This window comes from Salmo salar, chromosome ssa18 (assembly GCF_905237065.1).
Source record: "Salmo salar chromosome ssa18, Ssal_v3.1, whole genome shotgun sequence".
Classification (NCBI taxonomy): Eukaryota; Metazoa; Chordata; class Actinopteri; order Salmoniformes; family Salmonidae; genus Salmo; species Salmo salar.
In genome coordinates, this window is record NC_059459.1 from 15,583,970 (window position 1) to 15,609,597 (window position 25,628).

The 25,628-nt window shown below is 44.2% G+C and overlaps 1 protein-coding gene across 1 annotated transcript in view; it reads left to right on the plus strand.

Annotated features, from left to right (window-relative positions):
• The window catches only part of birc6 (baculoviral IAP repeat containing 6), a 162,780-nt gene that overhangs the window by 55,505 nt on the left and 81,647 nt on the right, over positions 1-25,628 (plus strand). The window contains 16 exon segments of the mRNA XM_014154510.2: positions 4,257-4,518; positions 4,733-5,304; positions 5,414-5,589; positions 5,784-5,880; positions 6,119-6,313; positions 6,436-6,636; positions 7,030-7,309; positions 7,406-7,662; positions 9,209-9,317; positions 9,444-9,668; positions 10,294-11,182; positions 11,281-11,424; positions 15,735-15,864; positions 20,960-21,091; positions 21,439-21,597; positions 22,197-22,370. Coding sequence (XP_014009985.2) covers positions 4,257-4,518; positions 4,733-5,304; positions 5,414-5,589; positions 5,784-5,880; positions 6,119-6,313; positions 6,436-6,636; positions 7,030-7,309; positions 7,406-7,662; positions 9,209-9,317; positions 9,444-9,668; positions 10,294-11,182; positions 11,281-11,424; positions 15,735-15,864; positions 20,960-21,091; positions 21,439-21,597; positions 22,197-22,370 — 4,002 coding nt within the window.

The following is a 25,628-nucleotide window of genomic DNA, read 5'->3' on the forward strand; positions in this document are numbered from 1 at the left end:
AGAAGTTTATCTAAAGTTCCATGCATAACACTTGTATTTTCATCAACATTTATGATGAGTATTTCTGTAAATTGATGTGGCTCTCTGCAAAATCACCGGATGTTTTGGAGGCAAATAGAGGTTGACCGATTATGATTTTTCAACGCCAATACCGATTATTGGAGGACCAAAAAAGGCTGATACCGATTAATCGGCCGTTTTTTTTTTTTTTTACATTTATTTATTTGTAATAATGACAATTACAACAATACTGAATGAACACTTATTTTAACTTAATATAATACATAAATACTATCAATTTAGCCTCAAATAAATAATGAAACATGTTCAATTTGGTTTAAATAATGCAAAAACAAAGTGTTGGAGAAAGTAAAAGTGCAATATGTGCCATGTAAAAAAGCTAACGTTTAAGTTCCTTGCTCAGAACATGAGAACATATGAAAGCTGGTGGTTCCTTTTAACATGAGTCTTCAATATTCCCAGGTAAGAAGTTTTAGGTTGTAGTTATTATAGGAATTATAGGACTATTTCTCTCTATACGATTTGTATTTCATATACCTTTGACTATTGGATGTTGTTATAGGCACTTTAGTATTGCCAGTGTAACAGTATAGCTTCCGCCCCTCTCCTCGCTCCTACCTGGGCTCGAACCAGGAACACATCGACAACAGCCACCCTCGAAGCAGCGTTACCCATGCAGAGCAAGGGGAACAACTACTCCAAGTCTCAGAGCGAGTGACGTTTGAAACGCTATTAGCGCGCACCCGGCTAACTAGCTAGCCATTTCACATGGATTACACCAGCCTAATCTTGGGAGTTGATAGGCTTGAAGTCATAAACAGCGCAATGCTTGAAGAATTGCGAAGGGCTGCTGGCAAAACACATGAAAGTGCTGTTTGTTTGAATGAATGCTTACGAGCCTGCTGCTGCCTACCACCGCTCAGTCAGACTGCTCTATCAAATATCAAATCATAGACTTAATTATAATATAATAAACACACAGAAATACAAGCCTTAGGTCATTAATATGGTCGAATCCGGAAACTATCATCTCGAAAACAAAACGTTTATTTTTTCAGTGAAATACGGAACCGTTCCTTATTTTATCTAACGGGTGGCATCCCTAAGTCTAAATACAGTGAGGGAAAAAAGTATTTGATCCCCTGCTGATTTTGTACGTTTGCCCACTGACAAAGAAATGATCAGTCTATAATGTTAATGGTAGGTTTATTTGAACAGTGAGAGACAGAATAACAACAAAAAAATCTCAGGAGGGATGTTGTCCCACTCCTCTTTGCACATCTTCTCCAAGTTATTAAGGTTTCGAGGCTGACGTTTGGCAACTCAAACCTTCAGCTCCCTCCACAGATTTTCTATGGGATTAAGGTCTGGAGACTGGCAAGGCCACTCCAGGACCTTAATGTGCTTCTTCTTGAGCCACTCCTTTGTTGCCTTGGCTGTGTGTTTTGGGTCATTGTCATGCTGGAATACCCATCCACGACCCATTTTCAATGCCCTGGCTGAGGGAAGGAGGTTCTCACACAAGATTTGACAGTACATGGCACCATCCGTCGTCCCTTTGATGCAGTGAAGTTGTCCTGTCCCCTTAGCAGAAAAACACCCCCAAAGCATAATGTTTCCACCTCCATGTTTGACGGTGGGGATGGTGTTCTTGGGGTCATAGGCAGCATTCCTCCTCCTCCAAACACGGCGAGTTGAGTTGATGCCAAAGAGCTCCATTTTGGTCTCATCTGACCACAACACTTTCACTCAGTTGTCCTCTGCCAATGAACATCTGAATGATTCAAACTTCAGAAGGCATGTATATGTGCTTTCTTGAGCAGGGGGACCTTGCGGGCGCTGCAGGATTTCAGTCCTTCACGGCGTAGTGTGTTACCAATTGTTTTCTTGGTGACTATGGTCCCAGCTGCCTTGAGATCATTGACAAGATCCTCCCGTGTAGTTCTGGGCTGATTCCTAACCGTTCTCATGATCATTGCAACTCCACGAGGTGAGATCTTGCATGGAGCCCCAGGCCGAGGGATATTGACAGTTATTTTGTGTTTCTTCCATTTACGAATAATCGCACCAACTGTTGTCACCTTCTCACCAAGCTGCTTGGCCATGGTCTTGTAGCCCATTCCAGCCTTCTGTAGGTCTACAATCTTGTCCCTGACATCCTTGGAGAGCTCTTTGGTCTTGGCCATGGTGGAGAGTTTGGAATCTGATTGATTGATTGCTTCTGTGGACAGGTGTCTTTTATACAGGTAACAAGCTGTGGTTAGGAGCACTCCCTTTAAGAGTGTGCTCCTAATCTCAGCTCGTTACTTGTATAAAAGACACCTGGGAGCCAGAAATCTTTCTGATTGAGAGGGGGTCAAATACTTATTTCCCTCATTAAAATGCAAATCAATTTATAACATTTTTGACGTGTTTTTCTGGATTCTTTTGTTGTTATTCTGTCTCTCACTGTTCAAATAAACCTACCATTAAAATTATAGACGGATCATTTCTTTGTCAGTGGGCAAACGTACAAAATCAGCAGGGGATCAAATACTTTTTTCCCCCTCACTGTATTCCTGTTACATTGCACAACCTTCAATGTTATGTCGTAGTTACGTAAAGTTCTGGCAAATTAGTTCAACGAGCCAGGCGGCCCAAACTGTTGCATATACCCTGACTCTGCGTGCAATGAATGCAAGATAACTGACACAATTTCACATGGTTAATATTGCCTGCTAACCTGGATTTCTTTTAGCTAAATATGCAGGTTTAAAAATATATATTTCTGTGTATTGATTTTAAGAAAGGCATTGATGTTTATGGTTAGGTACAGTCGTGCAACGATTGTGCTTTTTTCGCAAATGCGCTTTTGTTAAATCATCCCCCGTTTGGCGAAGTTGACTGTCTTTGTTAGGAAGAAATAGTATTCACACAGTTCGCAACGAGCCAGGCGGCCCAAACTGCTGCATATACCCTGACTCTGTTGCAGCGGTGACACATTTTCCCTAGTTAAAAGAAATTCATCTTAGCAGGCAATATTAACTAAGTATGCAGGTTTAAAAATATATACTTGTGTATTGATTTTAAGAAAGACATTGATGTTTATGGTTAGGTACACGTTGGAGCAACGACAGTCCTTTTTAGCGAATGCGCACCGCATCAATTATATGCAACGCAGGACAGGCTAGATAAACTAGTAATATCATCAACCATGTGTAGTTAACTAGTGATTATGATTGATTGTTTTTTATAAGATAAGTTTAATGCTAGCTAGCAACTTACCTTGGCTTCTTACTGCATTCGCGTAACAGGCAGGCTCCTCGTGGAGTGCAATGTAAAGCAGGTGGTTAGAGCGTTGGACTAGTTAACCGTAAGGTAGCAAGATTGAATCCCCAAGCTGACAAGGTAAAAATCTGTCGTTCTGCCCCTGAACAAGGCAGTTAACCCACCGTTCCTAGACCGTCATTGAAAATAAGAATGTGTTCTTAACTGACTTGCCTAGTTAAAAAATTATAAAATATAAATAAAAAAAAATCTGCGAATCGATGGCCAAAAATACCGATTACCGATTGTTATGAAAACGTGAAATCGGCCCTAATTAATCGTCCATTCCGATTAATTGGTCGACCTCTAGAGGCAAAACATTACTGAACATAACGCGCCAATGTAAACAGATTTTTGGATATAAATATAAACTTTATCGAACAAAACATACATGTATTGTGTAACATGAATTCCTATGAGTGTCATCTGATGAAGATCATCAAAGGTTAGTGATTCATTTTATCTCTATTTCTGCTTTTTGTGACTCCTCTCTTTGGCTGGAAAATGGCTGTTTTTTTGTGTATAGGCGCTGACCTAACATAATCATATGGTTTGCTTTTGCCGTAAAGCCTTTTTGCAATTAGACACTGGCTGGATTAACAAGAAGTAAAGCTTTAAAATGGTGTATAATACTTGTATGTTTGAGGAATTTTAATTATGAGGTTTTTGTTGTTTTGAATTTGGTGCCCTGCACTTTCACTGGCTGTTGGCTGTTGTCATATCGATCCCGCTAACGGGATTCAAGCCATAAGAAGTTATTAATAGGGTCTCGCTGTCAAGACACAGTGCCACACCTACTGATGTTTCACATTGAGGATTGTGAAATAGTAAAATGCATATCGAAGTTGCAGTGTAACCAAAGATAATTTAAACCAAAGGACCTTCAACAGTACTCCTTTTTAATCGAGTGTGTGTTTGTCCTGTGTCAGCAGCCTCCAGCAGTGGGATGGGAGCTCATGAGAGCACGGCCCAGCAGATGGTGTCAGACCCTACGCTGGTGCACGTGCTTGTCCGTTTCCTCTCTGGGGGCAACCCCCATGGCACCAGCCAGTACAGCTCCCAGGTTGGCCCCACCGCCACCCAAGCTATGCAAGAGTTCCTCACCAGGCTCCAGGTGCACCTCTCTTCCACCTGCCCACAGATGTTTAGCGAGTTCCTGCTCAAACTGATGCACATCCTGTCCACTGAGAGGTTGGTTGTCTGGAGACATCAAGAGCAGCTTTTTGTTCCACCCCAGCACTTAATAGACATGATTCAAATGATAACTAGTCATCTTCAATTTATCTGATGTGTTAAAGCTGGGCTGCAACAAAAGCCATCCTTTTGATTCCATCACAAGACAGTACAATGAATTGTTGTAAAGTGCCAGCGTCAATAAGCCCCATCTCTTCTCGTCTTCCTTCAGGGGTCCGTTCCAGTCAGGCCAGGGTCCTCTGGATGCTCAGGTCAAGCTGTTAGAGTTCACCCTGGAGCAGAACTTTGAGGTGGTGTCGGTGAGCACCATCTCCTCTGTCATCGAGTCCATCACCTTCCTGGTGCACCACTACATCACCTGCTCTGACAAGGTGGTGTCCCGCAGCGGCTCCGACAGCTCTGTGGGTGCCCGCGCCTGCTTCGGAGGCCTCTTTGCCAACATCATCCGGCCCGGCGACGCCAAGGCGGTGTGCGGTGAGACCACCCGCGACCAACTCATGTTTGACCTGCTTAAGCTAGTCAACGCCCTGGTTCAGCTGCCCCTGTCGGGCGACCGTGAGTTCAGCGGGCGTCTGCCCCCGGCGGGCAGCGGGGCGTCGGACAGCAGCGCGTCGGACGAGGAGAAGGTGTGCGGGAGCAAGAAGGGGGCAGCTGGAGGGGCCACCCCTAACCAGGGCCCTGCGGCCGGAGTGGCTGACCTGGTGCTGGCCAACCAGCAGATCATGAGCCAGATCCTCTCGGCTCTGGGCCAGTGCAACAGCAGCGCCATGGCTATGATCATAGGTAGGCATCTGCGCACTTACCTTTAGAAAGCTTTATTAATATGGAGCACCTATTAGCCGATTTTAATATATTGAAATGTTTGTTATTGATGATACTTTCCTGTCTGTAGGTGCTAGTGGTCTCCACCTGACCAAGCATGAGAACTTCCATGGCGGACTAGATGCCATTTCTGTAGGAGATGGCCTGTTCACCATCCTCACCTCACTGAGCAAGAGGGCCACCTCGGTGCAGGTCATGCTGCAGCCCATCCTCACCTACATGGCCTGTGGGTACATGGGCAGACAGGTAAGACTGAGCTCAGCCATGACCAAAAGGGCATCATTTGGATTTTTCTGTTTAGACATTTACTTGTGAAGAATAAGAGATTGAGGGCAAAACATTTTTTGCTTGTGTAGTACTTCTGTTTGTAATATTTCTGAATGTTTGACCCATGGATGCTGAAAGTTTTTAATCTCAAGCAGTCTTTGTATTTCTCCCAGGGCTCTCTGTCTACATGCCAGCTGTCTGAACCTCTGCTCTGGTTCATCCTCCGAGTGCTGGACACCAGTGAGGCACTTAAGGCATTCCACGACATGGGTGCGCACACCTACCTACCTACCTACCTACCTACCTACCTACCTACCTACCTACCTACCTACCTACCTACCCACCACGCACCCACCTGCACCACCTACCTACCTACCTACCACCTACCTACATACACACACACACACACACACACACACACACACACACACACATACATTTGGGGAAATGTCCTAGTGTATGGTCCATTAGACTAAACATGTTGTGTTTGTATTTGACCTACGTGCAGGTGGGGTCCAGTTGATCTGTAACAACATGGTGACCAGCACACGGGCCATAGTGAACACGGCACGAAGCATGGTGTCCACCATCATGAAGTTCCTGGACACTGGCCCAGGGAAGGCTGCTGACGGCAGCCTCAAGGCCCGGGTCCTAGCCTCCGAGCCCGACAACGCAGAGGGACTCCACAACTTTGCTCCGCTCGGTATTTGGAGCTTTCCCTTTCGTGTTTGAATGATTGCAGTTTGCCTTGTGTTTTTCCCTTTGTCCTCTATTTGATGTCAAAATGTGCATGTGTCTTATTGAATGCTGTTTGTCCCTCTGCAGGCACCATCACCTCCAGCAGCCCCACGGCCCAGCCGGCAGAGGTCCTCCTTCAGGCCACGCCCCCTCACAGACGGGCACGCTCAGCGGCCTGGTCCTACATCTTCCTGCCAGAGGAGGCGTGGTGTGACCTCACCATCCACCTCCCTGCTGCCGTGCTGCTGAAAGAGCTGCACATCCAGCCACACCTGGCCTCCCTCGCCAGTGAGTACAGCACCAGAGAACCCCCTGGGGGGGAAATAGTGCAGAGCAGTTGTCTTTTAATCAGAGACTGAATTAAATATAAACCGTTCTGAGAATTTTCTTGCCAATCAATGACACTAGTTGTCTAATTGATCGTTTAAGTGAAAACCAGCAGGACTTGCGGCTCTCTGGTTCCAGCAGGAGATCTGTTCCGGCACACCGTCTACTGCCCCTTAAGCACAGTTTTCCTAATGACCCGCTCAGTGTTGTCTAGTGCCATTCTAAATATGCAAAAACTTGCATGGATTTTTCATGCTTCTGTACCAGACGGTACCAGTTGGAGTAAATGAAGTTGAACATAATCCACCCTCATCTACTATTGCTAACTCTGCCGTCTCTTTGTCCTCTCTGAAGCCTGCCCCTCCTCGGTCTCGGTTGAGATCAGTGCGGACGGGGTCAACATGCTGCCTCTGTCCACACCCATCATCACCAGCGGCCTCACCTACATCAAGATCCAGCTGGTGAAGGCTGAGGTGGCGTCTGCGGTGTGTCTGAGGCTCCATCGACCCCGTGACGCCAGCACCCTGGGCCTGTCCCAGATCAAACTGCTTGGCCTCACCGCCTTCGGCAACACCTCCTCAGCCACCGTCAACAACCCCTTCCTGCCCTCCGAGGACCAGGTCTCTAAAACCAGGTAGAGGTTTGAGTGTCATATAAAAAAATAACATCACTCGTGCCACAGCAAATCTCTCTACCTAACCTGTGACCTTGCCATCTGTCTCTCCCATAGTATTGGCTGGCTACGTCTGCTTCACCACTGTCTGACCCACGTCAGTGACCTGGAGGCCATGATGGCCAGCGCCGCTGCCCCCACTGCCAATCTGCTCCAAACCTGCGCCGCCCTGCTTATGTCTCCCTACTGCGGCATGCACTCGCCTAACATCGAGGCCGTGCTGGTCAAGATCGGCCTGCAGTCCACCCGCATCGGCCTCAAGCTCATTGACATCCTGCTGAGGAACTGTGCGGCCTCCGGCACTGACCCTACGAGTACATAGCCGTCACATTAATTTACATTTACATTACATTTACATTTCTCATTTAGCAGACGCTCTTATCCAGAGCGACTTACAGTAGTGAATGCATACATTTCATTTCATGCATTTTTTGTATTTTTATAAAAAGCTTTCAAATGAAACAAGCAATTTTACACACGGTAAAAAGTAGTTATCTTGACAATACTGCGTTCCAAAAGAGTAGCAGATTTTAACATTAAACATGTTTGGCTTTACCTTAGGCATCCCTCTCAAGCCCTGTACACTGAGAAGGGACAATAGCAGATAAGGTCAGCTCTAGCAGAGATACAGTGAGCTCAAAGTATTGGGACAGTGTGTTTTGTCCTGGCTATGTACTCCAGCACTTTCGATGCAGACGGTCAGCTTTAATTTGAAGGTATTTTCATCCATATGAGCCGTTTAGAAATGACAGCACTTTTTGTACATGGACTCTTTCTCTCCCCCCCCCCCATTTTAGGGGCCCAAAAGTATTGTGACAAGTTCACTTGTGTGTATCAAAGTTATCAAAAGTTTATTTGGTCCCATATTCTTAGCACACAATGATTACATCAAGCATTGGATTCATTTGCTGTTTTGTTTGTGTTTCAGATTATTTTGTGCCCAATTTGTGTTAGGAATATCGGACCAAATACATTGGTGAATTTGTTCCAATACTTTTAGTTCCCCCATTTTAGGGGACCATGTACAAAAAGTCAGTCGTTTCAAATTCAAAGTGCTGGAGTACAGAGCCAAAACAAATGGACACTGTCCCAATACTTTTGGAGCTCACTGTATCTCTAAATATACGGCCCTGGACGACAGGTTTAAGAAATGTCTTTGATTGGACAACAGTAATGTCTAAAGTGTTCGCACAGATGCCAATGAGCAACGTGTGAAGTTATTACATTAAAGGCCTGGGGACAGATCCCAACATTAAATTGATGGACTCTGAAAAGCACTGTGCATAACTTCTCATAGTAACATAGTAACATTTGTGGTCATTCTGAAATTAAAATAGATTTATGGTTAGCCATGGAATATAAATAATTTTCAGTTCAAATAAATCTTTACTATTCCTATAACATTGTGCACATCTGGAATAGTTTTATTAAAAGGTAACTTATCTCGCCGCTAACTGGCTGAAAATAGCTGCTGACTTATTTTATAACAATGTTATGTACCTGAAAAAAAAATCAAAGACATTTCTTAAACCTGCAAATAGTTAAAATCAGCATCAGATATCATCCCTGTGTTCATTCATTGTCACTGACACACAGCAATGTTCATTGCACACAAAAGTTCATGCATATTTACAACGCAGCATGATCGATTAGGCAAAAATAAGAAAACTACACGGTAGAAAAAAATGTTGAGGATTCATCATTGAATCAATATAATAAGAATTCTATGCTATAGCAAAAAAAAAAAAAAAAATCATAATTAATAAAACGCTCATTGATCACATTGTACTCATTTGAATCTCACAAATAGGTCTTGGCCTTCTGTCATTGGACTTGAATCATTGTGATTTTTCTGTTTAGACCTCAACAGTCCCCTGCTCTTCGGAAGGCTCAACGGTCTCTCTTCAGACTCCACCATTGACATCCTCTACCAGCTGGGAACCACACAGGATCCTGCGACTAAGGATAGGTAAAGACCACTTAACATCTACTGATGCAGTGTTGAGCCTAGTACTGCTGGGTCTATGTAATCTGGATCTGTGAAAACAGCTCGTGATATGTTAATATTGACCACGTAATCCCTGTCTCCTTCCAGGATCCACGCCCTTCTCCAATGGGTCCATGACTCGTCGCTGGTGGCGGCACACAAGAGGAGTGGCCCCGTGGGCTACATCCGCCAGAGCAGCTCCTCGTCACGGGAGTATGGCCTCGTCATGCCCTCTCCCTCCCACCTCCACTGTGTGGCGGCCATCTTGTGGCACAGTTACGAGTTGCCTGTGAACTACGACCTCCCAGTGCTGCTCAACAGAGAGCTCTTTGAGTAAGTGCTGTATTGTCAGGAAAAAAAATAACTGTTCGGTCCTTTACTCAGTCTAGCGCATCCACTGTGATTCTGTACTCTTTGTTCAGTCATGAAAAGCTAAGCAGAGCTTTCGCATGCTTTGCGCAATCAGTTTGAAGGACATTCGTTTTTTGTACCCTGGTGAGAAAACAGCTCCTTGACGTTTTCAAGCTGTAGATTAAGTCTAAAGTTCCTCACATCCCCATCTTGGTATGTCTTACATTTTACACACATCCTCTGTAAACATGAATACTATATACTCTGTTAACACTTTACATCGAACAGGGAAAACAAAGTACAAACATACAGTGAGCTCCACTGTCAGCTTTAATATGAGGGTATTTTCACCCCATTTCTAAGTGGTTTACCCGGTATGGATGAAAATACCCTCATATTAAAGCTGACAGTGCACTTTAAAGCCATAGTCATTGTATAATTTCAAATCCAAAGTGCTGGAGTACAGAGCCAAAACAAATACAAATGTGTCACTGCCAATACTTGTGGAGTGAAAATATTCAGAAGGATTAAGGTTTCTGACCTGTTGAATTTAGAGGGAAAGATGTGTGTTGCTTTGTTTATACTGTTGTCCCTGTCTCTCCTGTAGACTGCTGTACAACTGGTCCATGTCCCTGCCGTGTAACATGGTGCTGAAGAAGGCAGTAGACAGCCTGCTCTGCTCCATGTGCCACATCCACCCCAGCTACTTCTCTCTGCTCATGTCCTGGATGGGCATCGTGGCCCCGCCTACCGCCGCCCAGCACCGCCTCTCCATGACGGACGATGGCAAGAAACAGCACGACCTCAGCAGCGCCAATGCTAACGCCACCACCAGCGCTGGCCTCACTGACGACTCCAAACACGCGCGGCCACCCATCGCCTTGTCCGAGTCACAACTGACCACTCTGGCTGCAGCTTCCCAGTCACCCGGGGCGATAGAGCAGCTGCTGGACTCAGGCCTGCCCTCTTTGCTGGTCCGCAGCCTGGCCGGACTCTGCTGTGGCCTCCTGGCTGCAGCTGGCCTACCTCTGCCCTCCACCGCCCAGGCCGAACGACGGCAGCACCACCACCCCCACTCCTCTTCGTCATCTTCCTCTCAGAGCAGGGCGCCCCTGTCTGCAGAGCTGGCAGCCCCAGTGCTGCGTTTCCTCACTGAGGTTGGGAACAGTCATGCCATGAAGGACTGGATAGGTGGGCCTGAGGTGAACCCGCTGTGGACCGCTTTGCTGTTCCTGCTTTGCCACAGCAGCGCCAGCGCAGGGGGAACCAGCGGTGTCCATGGGCACGCGGGAGCTCACTCTGCTGGCCCCGGTGGTGCGTGCTGCCCCCCTCCTCCGCCCCCACCCCAGCCTTCAGGGTCGCGCTACTCTCTGGCCTCGTCGACCCGGGGCAGCGGGCTCACCACCCAGCAGAGGACGGCAATCGAGAACGCCACAGTGGCCTTCTTCCTGCAGTGCATCTCCTGCCACCCCAACAACCAGCGGCTCATGGCACAGGTCTGGTGGAATGCATTGACTACACACATTTCCACCCTTACCAACCGTATCTGATAGATTACTAACGTGTGTCTTTGGTGGGCTCTTGTTCTCTGTAGGTGCTGTGTGAGCTCTTCCAGTCGGCCCCCCAGCGTGGAAGCGTGCCCGTCTCTGGCAACATCTCTGGCTTCATCCGCAGGCTCTTCCTGCAGCTCATGCTAGAGGATGAGAAGGTCACAGTCTTCCTGCAGTCGCCCTGTCCGGTGGGTACCAAGTTTCTGTAGGCTCTGATCTAGGATCAGCTCACCTTACTTGGAGCAATTTCATTCTCCTCCAAATTGGAAAGGAAAGAACCGTCAGAGTGATGTGATATCCCAAGGTGACCACAAGAGGCCAGCCCAGTAGTACAGAAAATCACTCCACACTCACTTGCAGGCTTTCCCCAGACTGATGCTTGTCGTAGAAACGGTACTGCACCTCAGTCAAATTAATGCTCCATATTTCACCCTCCTCAATGATTAGTTGTCATGCGAGCAGTTTAGAGAGCAGTCATGATAGGGAGGGAGAAAGTGGTTTCAATTGTCTAAAGCTAATTTCATTTGAACCTCCAGCCAGCCTCTCATTGTCCTCATTATTCTGCCCCATCCTGTTTTGATGATATTAAACATTATCGGGGAAGGGTAAGGGTCATTCCTTGGGCATGGTGAAGGATTACTTGTGCATGGCATGCCAAAAGGTTTCTGGTTATGCACGACGAGCCAAACATAGCTCTCTTTTAGACTCTAATTTAGGTCATTTGTGTGCTAAATTACACAAGGTGTCCTGGGTATCACATCAGTGAAGGTTAATTATGTATGATCAGTAGGTGATTAATAGCAGGATGGGTCTACATGATAATGTGTTTACACATTAGGTAGGGCGAGGGCTGTGGTGGTCATGATATTTTGTCTGCTGGTTATTCTCCAGCAAAAGACTCGGTCTCTCTGTAATTGACCGTTAATTAACATAAACACGTTTATAATCTCCGGGCCTCCATGCATACAAGCAGCTGATGCGTGCCTTTGGAACATCTACGTTTTAAAGAAGTCTAAATCTATTTAATATACACATTACAATAAATCCCTTTTATTTTAGTCGGGTTTTAAAGAAAGTGTATTTCAGAAGAACAGAATATGAGTTGTATGTTCTTTAGCTATGGTTCATTCTTTAGGCTTGTCCGTTTAGCAGACAAGACATGCTTAAGTCCCGTGCCATTATTGTATATGATTTTATAGTAAGAATAAAATCTTGTTACTTGGCTGAATAAAATAGAAAGAATATTTTAATTAGTTTACTTCAATTAGGGGAGGGGTGGTAAGATGAGGGGAAAATAATAAAGGAACATATATTTTATGTAAGAGATATATATTTAAAATATGTATGGGGGATTGTAAATGCCACAAAAAAAACAAGATTTTCCCATTCCGGTGAGTGCTGTTGAGCGTTAAAGTGATCATTTGAAACCCGTCCTATACGCCAGATTTAGTTATTTGGCAACTTTAGTTGTGAATGATGCAAACCTTAGAATGTCTTAGATATCAACACATATATATGGGCTGCATGGTGGGACTATAGGCTACTGAATTGAGAATGTAGCTAAAAAAAAGCTTGCGCTCTTTTGCATCAAGCTGCGCACGCTGTTCTCTTAAGGTATCATATTTTCACCCTTCAGACTATTCTCAATTTAATCTTGTCTTCGCTAATATGTAACATTTGTTTTGATTGAAATGGCCCATTTATCAAATGTGCAGGAACAGGGGCCAGGGAAAATGCCCTCTAATAGTGAATGGAGGCCACTTGCCCGCCTGTTCATTTTTTAATCATGCCGGGTAGGCAACTCTGGTTTTGTAGGGGAGCATGTGCTTAATATGAGCAGCTGAGAAATAAATATAGTAGCAACTGGGATCTCTTCTTTTTAGTGGCACCCATCTAAACTCTGCTTTCACACGCAATTGCATATAGGAATGTCTGGGCTTATAAGAACAGTTTCACGCCACGCATCGACCACTGTGATATTCCACCCAAACTTTGTATGCCATGGGCTCCCCAACCCTATTCCTGCAGCTACCCAGTGCTTAATTTGGGAAATCAAGTGAAATCTGTTCGGGAACATCGATAGTTACATATTTTCATAACGAATCATTTCATTAAACTGACAGCCCCTTTCTGTGTGCTTGAGAAAGGAATGAAGGAGAGAAAGGAGGAGATGAAAATGCACGGTAGTGAGATTCTGTAGCTAAAGGTAATGGCAGCATATAAATTATGGATATATTAAAAATGCCTAATTACTAGGCTATTCAAAATCGAATACAAATTCACGATAACTGTAGGCTAACTCTGTAAGCCGCCCTGTACAATCAACAAACCAATAGCATCACCTAGGCCTATATATTCTATTGTGGAAATTCTTACACAGGGACACTCGAAGTCCATCTTGAATAATCATTGTTTATTAATCGGTTAACTGGAGAGGTTCCAACCAACTTGATGCGCCATAGTGAACGTCTATCAGGAGCTCTCTCGGGGCAGTCCCGTGAGGTCTCTTATGTACAGACAAGTTATATTTGCATGATTTCACTTATTCATTCAAAATTAATGAATCAACGTTTGCTTCATTCACGTGACCGACCAATACTGGGTCATGCTTGTGACAGACCGATAGGCTTCTTCTCTCTATGCTGAGACCTTGAAATTGAGAGAGCTTTTGTTCTCAATACAAGGGTCTGGGCGTTCTGCCAAATTGCAGATACTGATAGTGAGGATTCGTGCAATCAGTTACTTTCATGAACACAGAAAACTGTTATTAGAAAAGCACGAACACAGACCACAGAAATGTATAAATAGAAAAGCACCAACATAACATTTTCCATCACAGTTCTTTCCCAGGCTCATGGCTAAAAGGTTTGGAGCGTAGCTTAAGGTAACCATTCTCCAGTATGCATAATAATACAGTCCACAATCAAAGGCGATTTACTAGAATTTGTTAATTTTGGAGTATAGGCTCGACCAATTATATATCAAAGACATCTTAAATCAGTTTTTTTATATTTTCTTGCAGTGCATATACGGTAAGCTATGTATTGTATCATGGTGTTGTATAACGGTGCAATCATTATTTTAATTCAGGTATGCATAAGCTCTAATATGCGTATCAACTACGGCGTTCATGACTGCCAATGTGGCATTAATACGGTCACTGCAATAGCCCTAGATAGGGCCCTATTTCAAAAAATAAAAAATAAATCCTGGTTCAGTTTAGTTTTTTCCATGTTTTTATCTGTTTTTTCGCTGTCAGAATTACCTTTTTTTTTGTTGAGAAAAACAATACAATTAGATGTTCTAAGTCCACAACAATGCTTAAAACACATCAGGGGACCAATATTTTTATAATTATGATTTTTACAAGTGTGCACCAGCAAGATAAATGTTTTTCTTTAGCGACGTTTCTGTAGCGCTCATGTGATTGCAGAGTTTGCTAAACAAATAGCCACTAGATTGATGCAAAAAATAATGACACATTCTTCCAGGTAACATACGAATCACTGATGCATTTTGTTCATGTCTTGGGCAAATTAATGCATTTTGTATTAAGTTCAATACATTTAGTTGATTTCCTTCTAAATTCAACAAATGTTTGAATACAGTTGAATTCCTGTTTAATGTCTGGATTGCGTGTGCGTTCTCCGCAGTGCAGAATTTATAGGACCCCGAAATAGCTCATGTCAGACTTTGTGGTGCCTTTTACCTTAAAAATATATATTTTGTTTTTACTCCATCAGGCCCTTTTAGATCTAAAAAAAAAAGCGGTAATGGTTTACTCTACACTGGCTCAACATTTTTATTTCATCAGCGTTGAAAAGACTCTTAATTTGATCTTTGATATTTAAGAAAGCCTCACTCAATTTCTCCCTAATCTGCTTCTCACTGGAGGGAACTTGACATTTTGATTTGCTGTCAATCTAAAAATAGTGTACTTTATTGTGCTAGCTACCATACCAAGATATGGAGTCTAGAACATTTTGCTTCCTATGAGAGGTCTATCAGACTTGCCTAAAAGCCACCAGTACCTTTTTTAAGGTGCATGTTTCAAACAGCCTTTTAGGTTACATAATCTAAATCTCCTGCCAGGCTAGTGTTTGTAGTGTAGTGATTTTGTCTGGAGTGTGTACTGTGGGGACTGTGGGAGGAGGCTGAGGTTGTGTTTGGAGCTACAGTGAGCTGTCCGTGCAACCTAAGCGGCTGAGCCGTACTCTGGCAACACCATGCCTGTCGCCTGCAGGTTGCAGAAAGCAATGGATGTCACCTTCAATGTTGTGCACATGTAACATTCATGCCTGAATGAGAAGCCTTGTTATTTCCAATGAAGGCAGGAGTGGAAGTCTACAGCCAAGGCCGGCTTCATTCACTCCAAAAGTGGCCCTGCATTGTGCTCCTGAATCTTTCATCTCTCACTTGAAGTCACCACCATTCATAACATTGGTGGCAGTGGTGTTGTGTACTTGTACTGTCCTAATACTTTCTCATCTCTCTTCAGCTGTACAAGGGACGCATTAACGCTACCAGCCATGTGATCCAGCACCCCATGTACGGAGCAGGGCACAAGTACCGCACCCTCCACCTTCCCATCTCCACCACCCTCGCTGAAGTCCTGGACCGGGTGTCAGGTACGTCTGCTGCCCCTACCCAACCTGTCACTATTGACAGGTTGGGCAATTAGTGTTACAGAACGGAAATTACTTTTAAACATACTTCCTTGTAGCCCCAGCATCAACCTCATCAATATTATGTGGTCCTCAGATAAAGTGGAGCTGGGTGTTTCCAGTGCCACTCAGATAAAGCCTCCTCCCACAACGACAGACACACAGGATCTAAATGGGGGAAACCCACTCTCCGTACGCTGCTCGTCATTCAAGCATTTTAGCTCTTCTCACTGGGTCCTTAAATTTGAAAAGGCAGACATATTTGAAGTTTATACCCCATGTCAGCACCTCATACAGTCTCTCTCTCACACACACACACACACACACACACACACACACACACACACACACACACACACACACACACACACACACACAATCTCCCTGGCCATTAACATTGACCTTTCCATGCGACTGCTGCGTCCACTCACATCGCCTCATTAACATCAATGCGTAAGAGCGTCCCGCCATATTAGCTTTCCAGCAGGTGAAGATGGCTCTCTGATCAATGGCTACAGAGTGGATCAGCTGGTGCTAACTGTGTTTAGAGAGAACGAAAGTGTAAACGTAGCTACACTTACTTAGTGGCAGGCCATTCTCCTTTTCACCTCATTTCAGGTGATTTATACTGAACAGAATTATAAATGCAACATACAACAGTTTCATAGATTTTACTGAGTTACAGTTCATATAAGGAAAGCAGTCAATTGAATTAAATTCATTAGACCCTAATCTATTGATTTCACATGACTGGGCAGGGGTGCAACCATGGATGGGCCTTGGAGGGCATAGGCCCACCCACTGGGGAGCCAGGCCCAGCCAATCAGAATGAGTTTTTCCCCACAAAAAGGCTTTATTAAAGACCTAAATACTCCGTAGTACCCCCCTCAGGTGATCCCGCAAGAGAAGAAGCCGAATATGGAGTTCCTAGGCTGGCGTGGTTACACGTGGTCTGCGGTTGTGAGGCCTGTTGGATGTACTGCCAAATTATTTAAAACGACGAGGCAGCTTATGGTCGAGAAATTAACATTCAGCTCTCTGGCAACAGCTGTGGTGGACATTCTGGCAGTCAGCATACCAATTGCGCTCTCCCTCAAAACGTGTGGCATTGTGTTGTGACAAAACTACACATTTTAGTGGCCTTTTATTGTCCCAAGCACAAAGTGCACCTGTGTAATGATCATGCTGTTTAATCAGCTTCTTGATATGCCACACCTGTCAGGTGGATGGATTATCTTGGCAAAGGAGAAATGCTCACTAACAGGGATGTAAACAAATTTGTGCCCAAAATTTGAGAGAAATGCACTTTTTGTGCGTATGAGGCGTTGAAACATGGGACCAACACTTTAAATGTTCCGTTTTATATTTTTTGTTCAGTATACTTAACAAAAGGCACATCTCAATAGGTGGTCCAGGTAAGTCATGACATAGCACAAGTGGGGGTGGGGGTTTTTCCTCTCTTGTTCGGTTTTCTATATTGTTCATCAAGCAAGGGAGAGGTGGATGACGTCATGGATTAGCCATCAGATCAACTTTTTGAATGCCCTACTCGAAATTTGCATGTGTCTAAAAAAACAAAACAAAAAAAAAACACTTTTGATCAACTTATTTTTTTTACCCTTTAGTGTATATACTTTATTGTATTTATACTTGGGATATCACTTTTCAACAGTAAACTGGCACTATGTTAGACCCACAAGCCTAACATAGTGCAAGTTAAATGCCACACCCTCATTCCCCTTTATTCTACCCTGCTGGTCAACCCTGTGATTGAAATAGCCCTGTGCAAGCTGCTGGACTGATAGGTTTTGGCCTTTACCAGAGTTATTTAAGAAGCACTGAAACCAATTTTTCCTTGTGCGCTATATAAATAACCCCTCCATTTCCTGAAATAGTCATTGGGCCCTGTCTATAAACTAACCCGGCCTGTCCCCTTCTCCGTAGTGGGATGGTGTCCACACCTATAATTTCTGGCGCTACCCAGGAAGGCAGGGGTAGGCTCGGTTAATAATAAACGTTTTTACATTTTATTAGTCGTATGTACAGGATACACATGGTATAGCCGTCCAATGAAATGCTTACTTGCAGGTTCCTTCTCAACTATAAGAAATAATACAAGATAAGAATACGAACATAAAGTAAATGGCTCAGTAGAAAAGCTAAAATGTTTATTCTAAAGTATAATACAGGAAGTCACAATCTATAGTCCAATATTTACATGTGCAAGGGAGCACAGCAGAGACAGCTAGTGCTAGCCAGGGGTATTTTTAAAGGAGCCTGCTGTTAGTTGCCCTTGGAATTGCTAATGCCAGATTATCTGCTATCAAGCCCATTTTATCTGAACTCTCAGGGAATGGAGGACTGAGATGGGCTAGCTACTTGTCAGCTGATTGTATCTCTAGTTGTTTGCATAGCCTTGTTTGTGCCTACATTAGGGTTGATGTCAGTATTAGAACTTGACCGATATGGGATTTGATTCAATACCGATTTCCAATTTTAGAGTGGAAATATTCACAATAACTGCTAAATCTGCCGATTTTTATTATTATAGCTCGAATGAAAAGAAGAATGGATTGTGATTTAAACAGCCCTATAAAGACTCAGAAAGCTGATTTCTTAAATTTGAGGCAAGAACATTAATGTAATCACCACATAAACTGTAGGAGCACCAGAAAGACCAAATATTTTTCATCTTGAGAAACAGTCTAGTGCAGTGGTTCCCAAACTTTTTATAGTCCCGTACCCCTTCAAACATTCAACCTCCAGCTGCATTGCACCTCTAGCACCAGGGTCAGCGCACTCTCAAATGTTGTTTTTTGCCATCATTGTAAGCCTGCCACACACTACGCAATACATTTATTAAACATAAGAACGAGTTCGTTTTTGTCACAACCCTGCTCGTGGGAGGTGACAAAGAGCTCTTATAGAACCAGGGCACAAATAATAATATAATAATAATCAAAAATTTGGCTATTTATTTAACCATCTTACACAACTTTTTGTTCATCGAAAATTGTGAGTAACTCACCACAGGTTAATGAGAAGGGTGGGCTTGAAAGGATGCACGTAACTCTGCAGTGTTGGGTTGTATTGTAGAGTCTGTCCTAAATCATTTTCCACACACAGTCTGTGCCTGTATTTAGTTTTCATGCTAGTGAGGGCTGAGAATCCACTCTCACATAGGTATTTGGTTGCAAAGGGCATCAGTGTCTTAGTAGCTCGATATGACAAGGCAGGATACTCTGAGAGCAGCCCTATCCAGAAATCTGGCAGTGGCTTCTGATTAAATTAAATTTTCACAGAACCGCTTGTTGCAATTTCGATGAGGCTCTCTTGTTCAGATATCATTAAGTGGTCTGGAGGGAGGCCAGGAAATGGATAACAAATCCAGTTGTTTGTGTCGTCCATTTCGGGAAAGTATCTGCGTAATTGCGCACCCAACTAACTCAGGTGCTTCACCATATCACATTTGACATTGTCTGTAAGCTTGATCATTTGCACACAGAAAATCATACAATGATGGAAAGACCTGTGTGTTGTCCTTGTTAATGCAGACAGAGAAGAGCTCCAACTTCTTAATCATAGCCACAATTTTGTCCCGCACATTGAATGTAATCCTAGATTCAGATCATTCAGGCGAGAAAAAACATCACCCAGATAAGCCAGTCGTGTGAGAAACTCGTCATCATGTAAGCGGTCAGACAAGTGAAAATTATGGTCAGTAAAAGTAACTTTAAGCTCATCTCTCAATTAAAAAAAAAAAAGTGTCAGCTTGATAACCTGCGCACTTCTGTATGCTGTAAAAGCGTTACATGGTCGCTGCCCATATCATTGCACAATGCAGAAAATACTCGAGAGTTCAGGGGCTTGCTTTAACAAAGTTAACCATTTTCACTGTGGTGTCCAAAATGTCTTTCAAGCTGTCAGGCATTCCCTTGGCAGCAAGAGCCTCTCAGTGGATGCTGCAGTGTACCCAAGTGGCGTCGGGAGCAACTGCTTGCACGCACGTTACCACTCCACTATGTCTCCCTGTCATGGCTTTTGCGCCATCAGTTCAGATACCAATCCATCTTGACCACCAAAGTCCATTTGATGTCACAAAGCTGTCCAGTACTTTAAAAATATCCTCTCCTGTTGTCCTGGTTTCCAGTGTTTTGCAGAAGAGGATGTCTTCCTTAATTGACCCCCCCATAAACGTAACAGACATATACCATGAGCTGTGCCAGGCCCGCCACGTCTGTTGACTCATCCAGCTGTAACGCATAGAATTCACTGGCTTGTATGCGAAGCAGTAATTGTTTCAAAACATCTCCTGCCATGTCACTGATACGTCGTGAAGCAGTGTTTGATGAAGGCGTAGTCTGTGTAGGTTTTTTGGCCTTTTCCCCCAGCATTGCGGCAGCAGGAAGAATTAAATCCTCCACAATAGTATGCGGCTTGCCTGTCCTAGCCACGCGGTAGCTCACCATATAAGATGCTTCTAGCCCCTTATTAATGGTTTCTGTTGGTTTTATACGTCTTACTACTCGAAAGTCGTCTTTATTCTCGCTCAAAAAACTCCCGTGGCTTATTGGTCAAATTGTCATGTTTAGTTTCCAAATGTCTGCTCAAGAGTGAAGGGTTCCCGCGAGAGTAACGTTTGATGTGATTGGATGTTATTTGACTAGGCTACCTGTGTTTGATAGTGTTATTTCGCTGAACACCAACGTTTGATGGTTTTATTTTTATTTTTGGCAGTGAAATAAGGCTACTCGTGCGAGGGTGAAAAAACCTCACCCAAATGTATAGCCGTGGTATATCAGACTGTATACCATGGCATGAAAATAATTACTGTTTACTGGTCTAATTACGTTGGTAACAAATTTATAACAGTAAAAAACTAATCGCTCAATTTAATATCGGTCAACCGATAAATCGGTCTTTAGTCAATACTTGTGTGCCCATGGCTAGTCAGCCACTGGGGCTGTGCATATGACAATTAGCATCTAGTCTTTCACACAAGTGGCTTTGATGGCTTGTTGCCGAAGGGTGGCTCTAACGTGCTCCCTCCCTCTTTCAGACACCCCCAGCATCACAGCCAAGCTGATCAATGAGCAGAAAGAGGACAAGGAGAAGAAGAATCACGACGAGAAGGAGAAGATGAAGACAGACAGCGGTTTCCAGGACAACTACAGTGTCGTCGTGGCCTCAGGTACACGTTTGGCCCCCTCCTCCTCAAACCCTCATCACATCCCTTCCTTCCCACGCCTGCCAATCATTGTGGCTTCGCAGGAATGGATTAATTGATTCTAAAGCACCAATTAGATGGCAGGTATTGTTTTGCTTAAAGCTGTGCTTCCAGCCCTATGTTGAGCTCCTGCACTGAATGTAAACGATTGGTCTATTTGTATATGGAAATACAATGTGTAAAATATCCCTAAATATAGACAGTGTTTGATAAGAAGCACTAGACAGAAGCGCTCACCTCTAGAATCACATTCACTAGCATATAAAAGTAAATTTTACATGGTAAATGACTGGAGTGTGTTTCCCTTTCAGGCTTGAAGTCCCAGTCGAAGAGAGCCCTGTCGACCCCTCCCCGTCCCCCTTCGCGGAGGGGCCGTGTGATGAGCGATAAGCTGACAGCCTCAGGTGTGGACCCTTCTGCCAAAACTCTCAGCGTGCCTGTCTTCCACCTCTACCACAAGCTGCTACCAGGTACTGTGTACACACAAACAGCTCCCTTCTCTCTCCAGCACCTTCCCTCCGCCAAGTGAAGCCTGTTCATCTAACGAAGCCAATTCATTGAGCCAGTGTGCCCGAGTGTCCTTTGGCTTTTTCTAGTCTGTAGTGTTGTGACCCTGGGTTGTCAAGGTAAACGTAAGTAGCCTTGCACGAGCCTTGGCTTGTGTGAGCTGTAACAGCTCATAGGAGCAGCAGCCTGTTTCTGTAGCGTGACGCAGCTTGATGTACAAGTACACCCCTTGGACAGGACGCTAGTCTATCAAAGGGCCTTACCCCCAGTCTATCTCCTTAAGGCCAGCAAGATCCAAGTTTTACCTAACTCAGGGAAGATGAGCGAAGATATGATCAGACCTTTGTTTACAAAGACAAACATTTACTATGGGCAAAAGCAGCACTCCGTCCGTTATGTCTTGTCTTCACATGTAGTCATTGTTAAATAGGTCACCGGCCTTCATGTCATGTAGCTGTCATGTGTTTTCTGTCCCTCTGGGCCTGGTAGTGTGACCAGAGAGTGACCACAAGGTTTTGGTTCCTCACTGTGAACGCTTTCTCATCCCTCCACCCCCCCTCAGGTCAGCCCCTGCCGGCAGAGATGACACTGGCCCAGCTGTTGACCCTACTTTACGACCGCAAGCTGCCCCAGGGCTACCACTCCATCGACTTGACTGTCAAGCTGGGCTCCAAGGTCATCTCCGACCCTGGGGTCTCGAAGACGGACTCCTTCAAACGGCTCCGCACAGAGAAAGGTATGGCAGAGCACACAAGACATACAAGCACACACTACATGACCAAAACTATGTGGACACCTGCTTGTCAAACATCTAATTTCAAAATCATGGACATAAATATGGTGTTGTTCCCCCCTTTGCTGCTATAACAGCTTCCACTCTTCTGTGAAGTTTTTCTACTAGGTGTTGGAACATTGCTGTGGGGACTTGATTCCATTCCGCCGCTAGAGCATTAGTGAAGTCAGGCACTGATGTTGTGCGATTAGGACTGGCTCGCAGTCGGCGTTACAATTCATCCCAAAGGTGTTCGATGGGGTTGAGGTCAGGGCTCTGTGCAGGCCAGTCAAGTTCTTCCAAATCGATCTTGACAAACCATTTCTTATATGGACCTTTCTTTGTGCACAGGAGAATTGTAATGCTGAAACAGGAAAAGGCCTTCTTCAAACTGTTGCCACAAAGTTGGAAGCACAGAATCGTCTAGTCATGATTCCTCCTCCACCAAACGTTAAAGTTGGCACTAGGTATTCGGGCAGGTAGTGTTCTCTTGGCATCCGCCAAACCCATATTCGTTTGTCGTACTGCTAGATGGTGAAGCGTGATTCATCACTCGAGAAAACAACATGTTTTCACTGCTCCAGAGTCCAATGGCGGTGAGCTTTACACCACTCCAGCTGACGCTTGGCATTGCGCATGGTGATCTTAGGCTTGTGTGTAGCTGATCTGCCATGGAAACCCATTTCATGATGCTCCCGATGAACAGTTCTTGTGCTGTCGTTGCTTCCAGAGGCAGTTTTGGAACTCTGTAGTGAGTGTTGCAACCGAGGACAGACCATTTGTTTTACACGCCACGTACTTCAGCACTCGGCAGTCCCGTTCTGTGAGCTTGTGTGGCCTACCACTTTGCGGCTGAGTCGTTGTTGCTTCTAGACATTTCCACTTTACAATAACAGCACTTACAGTTGACCGGGGCAGCTCTAGCAGGGCAGAAATTTGACAAACTGACTTGTTGGAATGTCCTATGATGGTGCCACGTTGAAAGTCACTGAGCTCTTCAGGGAGGCCGTTCTACTGCCAATGTTTGTCTATGGAGATTGCATGGTGGTGTGCTCAATTTTATACACCTGTCAGCAACGGGTGTGGCTGAAATAGCCGAATCCACTAATTTGAAGGGTGTCCACATACTTTTGTATATGTATTGTATAACTGCGTGCGCTCACACTCTCCTTCTACCTCCCTGTCTGCCATTTGTCCTCTTGCTATGTAGTTAGTGTGTAAAGTGAGCCCCAAACGGCTCTCTCCATGGGTCCCCTGACAGCCCATTCCACAGAGGGATTAATGGCTCTCCCCCTCCACAGCCATCCATTTCTCTGTCTGAGCGCTGGGCCTTAGTCTCCTGAGATGTTTTCAGGTGCCATTACCAGTCTGTGTAACAGGTGGCTCAGTGTGAGATGTGCATACTCAAAAGCCACCAGCACAGTCACTCCGCTCTTTTTCACTGTGTTAAGTAATGGGTTAAAGGGAGCAAGTGTGTATCCATTTCTACAATGATGCTGTTGGCCTTCTCTTGCTCTTGGGCCGGGGTTTACTTCGGATAGAAAGCTATTATGTTATCATCATAAATTGGCCTGGTTGACTTCAATGTAAGAGAAAGATTGAAATGTCGGCTGCATGTCAGAAATGAATCGGAGCTTGGATGAGGGAATGGAGCCTTGAAAATGGCGTGGGTGCCTGTTAATGACTTCAGCGGTAATAAATACAGGCCAGTGCCTTCAGTCTTTTTCCATCAAGTTTCGTTAGAAACTAATGGAGTTATTTTGGACCCTGCTTTTATCACCTATTATCTTGTGTTCATCCTTCGAAAGAAAAGCTCTGATGGTTGAAAGCTCCCAGAGCGACTTGACTCATGACCGCCCAATCAGATTCCACCCTCTACTTTTAAACTCCACTTGTTCCCAAAGCTGTTTTAGCCCCTTGACGTTGTAGAAACATTTACCCAAGACTCATGTCCTTTGTTAATGTCACTTTAACATCTGTATAAGATGAATGTCTCATATAGATTTAAAGTAACACACTATGCTCCATGTAATGGTTTTATGTGGTGTGGTTAGGGTTGCAAAGGGTCGGAAGTTAAGCCTGGGAATTTTGCTTAAATTCATCAAAAAAAGTTGTCTTATGACAGTGAACCTTTTTTGTGGGAAAAACATAAGGCAATTCTAGGTCTTGTGGCATATTTTGGTTAAATTATCCCCAATTCAATGGAATTGCAACCCTCTGCATGCACAGTGCATTCTTCCATCACATGTACAGCTGATTCTCAAGATCTTGCACACAAATGAGATGCTTTTGAGCCCACACTACTACACTGTCTGAGCCAAGGACTACATGCTTTCTGGTAAGTTTGGATTACAGTACTGGGTGGGGTGAATATATTTTATATGACATACATGATTGTTTTTTAACTAGTAAATAGTAGCCTACAGGAAAGTGTTTAAATCATTTCTAACTTAACAATTTCTGCTAGTTAGTTTTTGCTACCATGTGGGTTTTAGCTTGCTTGACCCTGCTAACTGAGTGTTAATTCACCTGTTTTCATTTTAAAACATTTATCTTACAAAGGAGTTGTTTAATCTAGCTGCTTAACTATTTATCTGTACATGGAATTGTATTTGGGTTTTTCTTTGCTAATTTTTTCCCTGATCTTTACAGGAAAGTGCCACAGGCACTATCTGATATGTGTAGACATTTCACTGCAGCTAATGTAGAAGGGAAGTCTGTGTACATGTGCAAATACTATGCCAAATCATATGTGAAGAATGCAACAAAGATGCAGAATCATCTGGCCAAGTGCATAAAGTTCCCCCAGCGCTCACAACAAGCAACCTCTGACAAAAGTCCCTCTACTTCTATTTGAGGTGAAAATGATGAATCAGACACCTTATCGATAGCAACAGCTCACGGTCCTCCTGGAATCAGAAGTTTTTTTGACTCAATGGAGGAACATGGAGAAATGCTGATGAATGTCTTGCTCGAGCTGTGTATGCAACTGGTTCACCTCTGATGCTCACAGGCAATGTGTTTTGTTGAGAATTCTGAATGTTCTTCGCCCTGCATACACCCCTCCAACCAGACATGCTTTATCTACTAATTTGCTGGATGCAGAGTTCAACAGAGTTCAAGTGAAGGTCAAGCAAATCATAGCGAAAGCAGACTGTATTGCAGACTGTACTACCGATGGGTGGTTGAATGTTCGTGGGCAAAGAATAATTAACTACATTT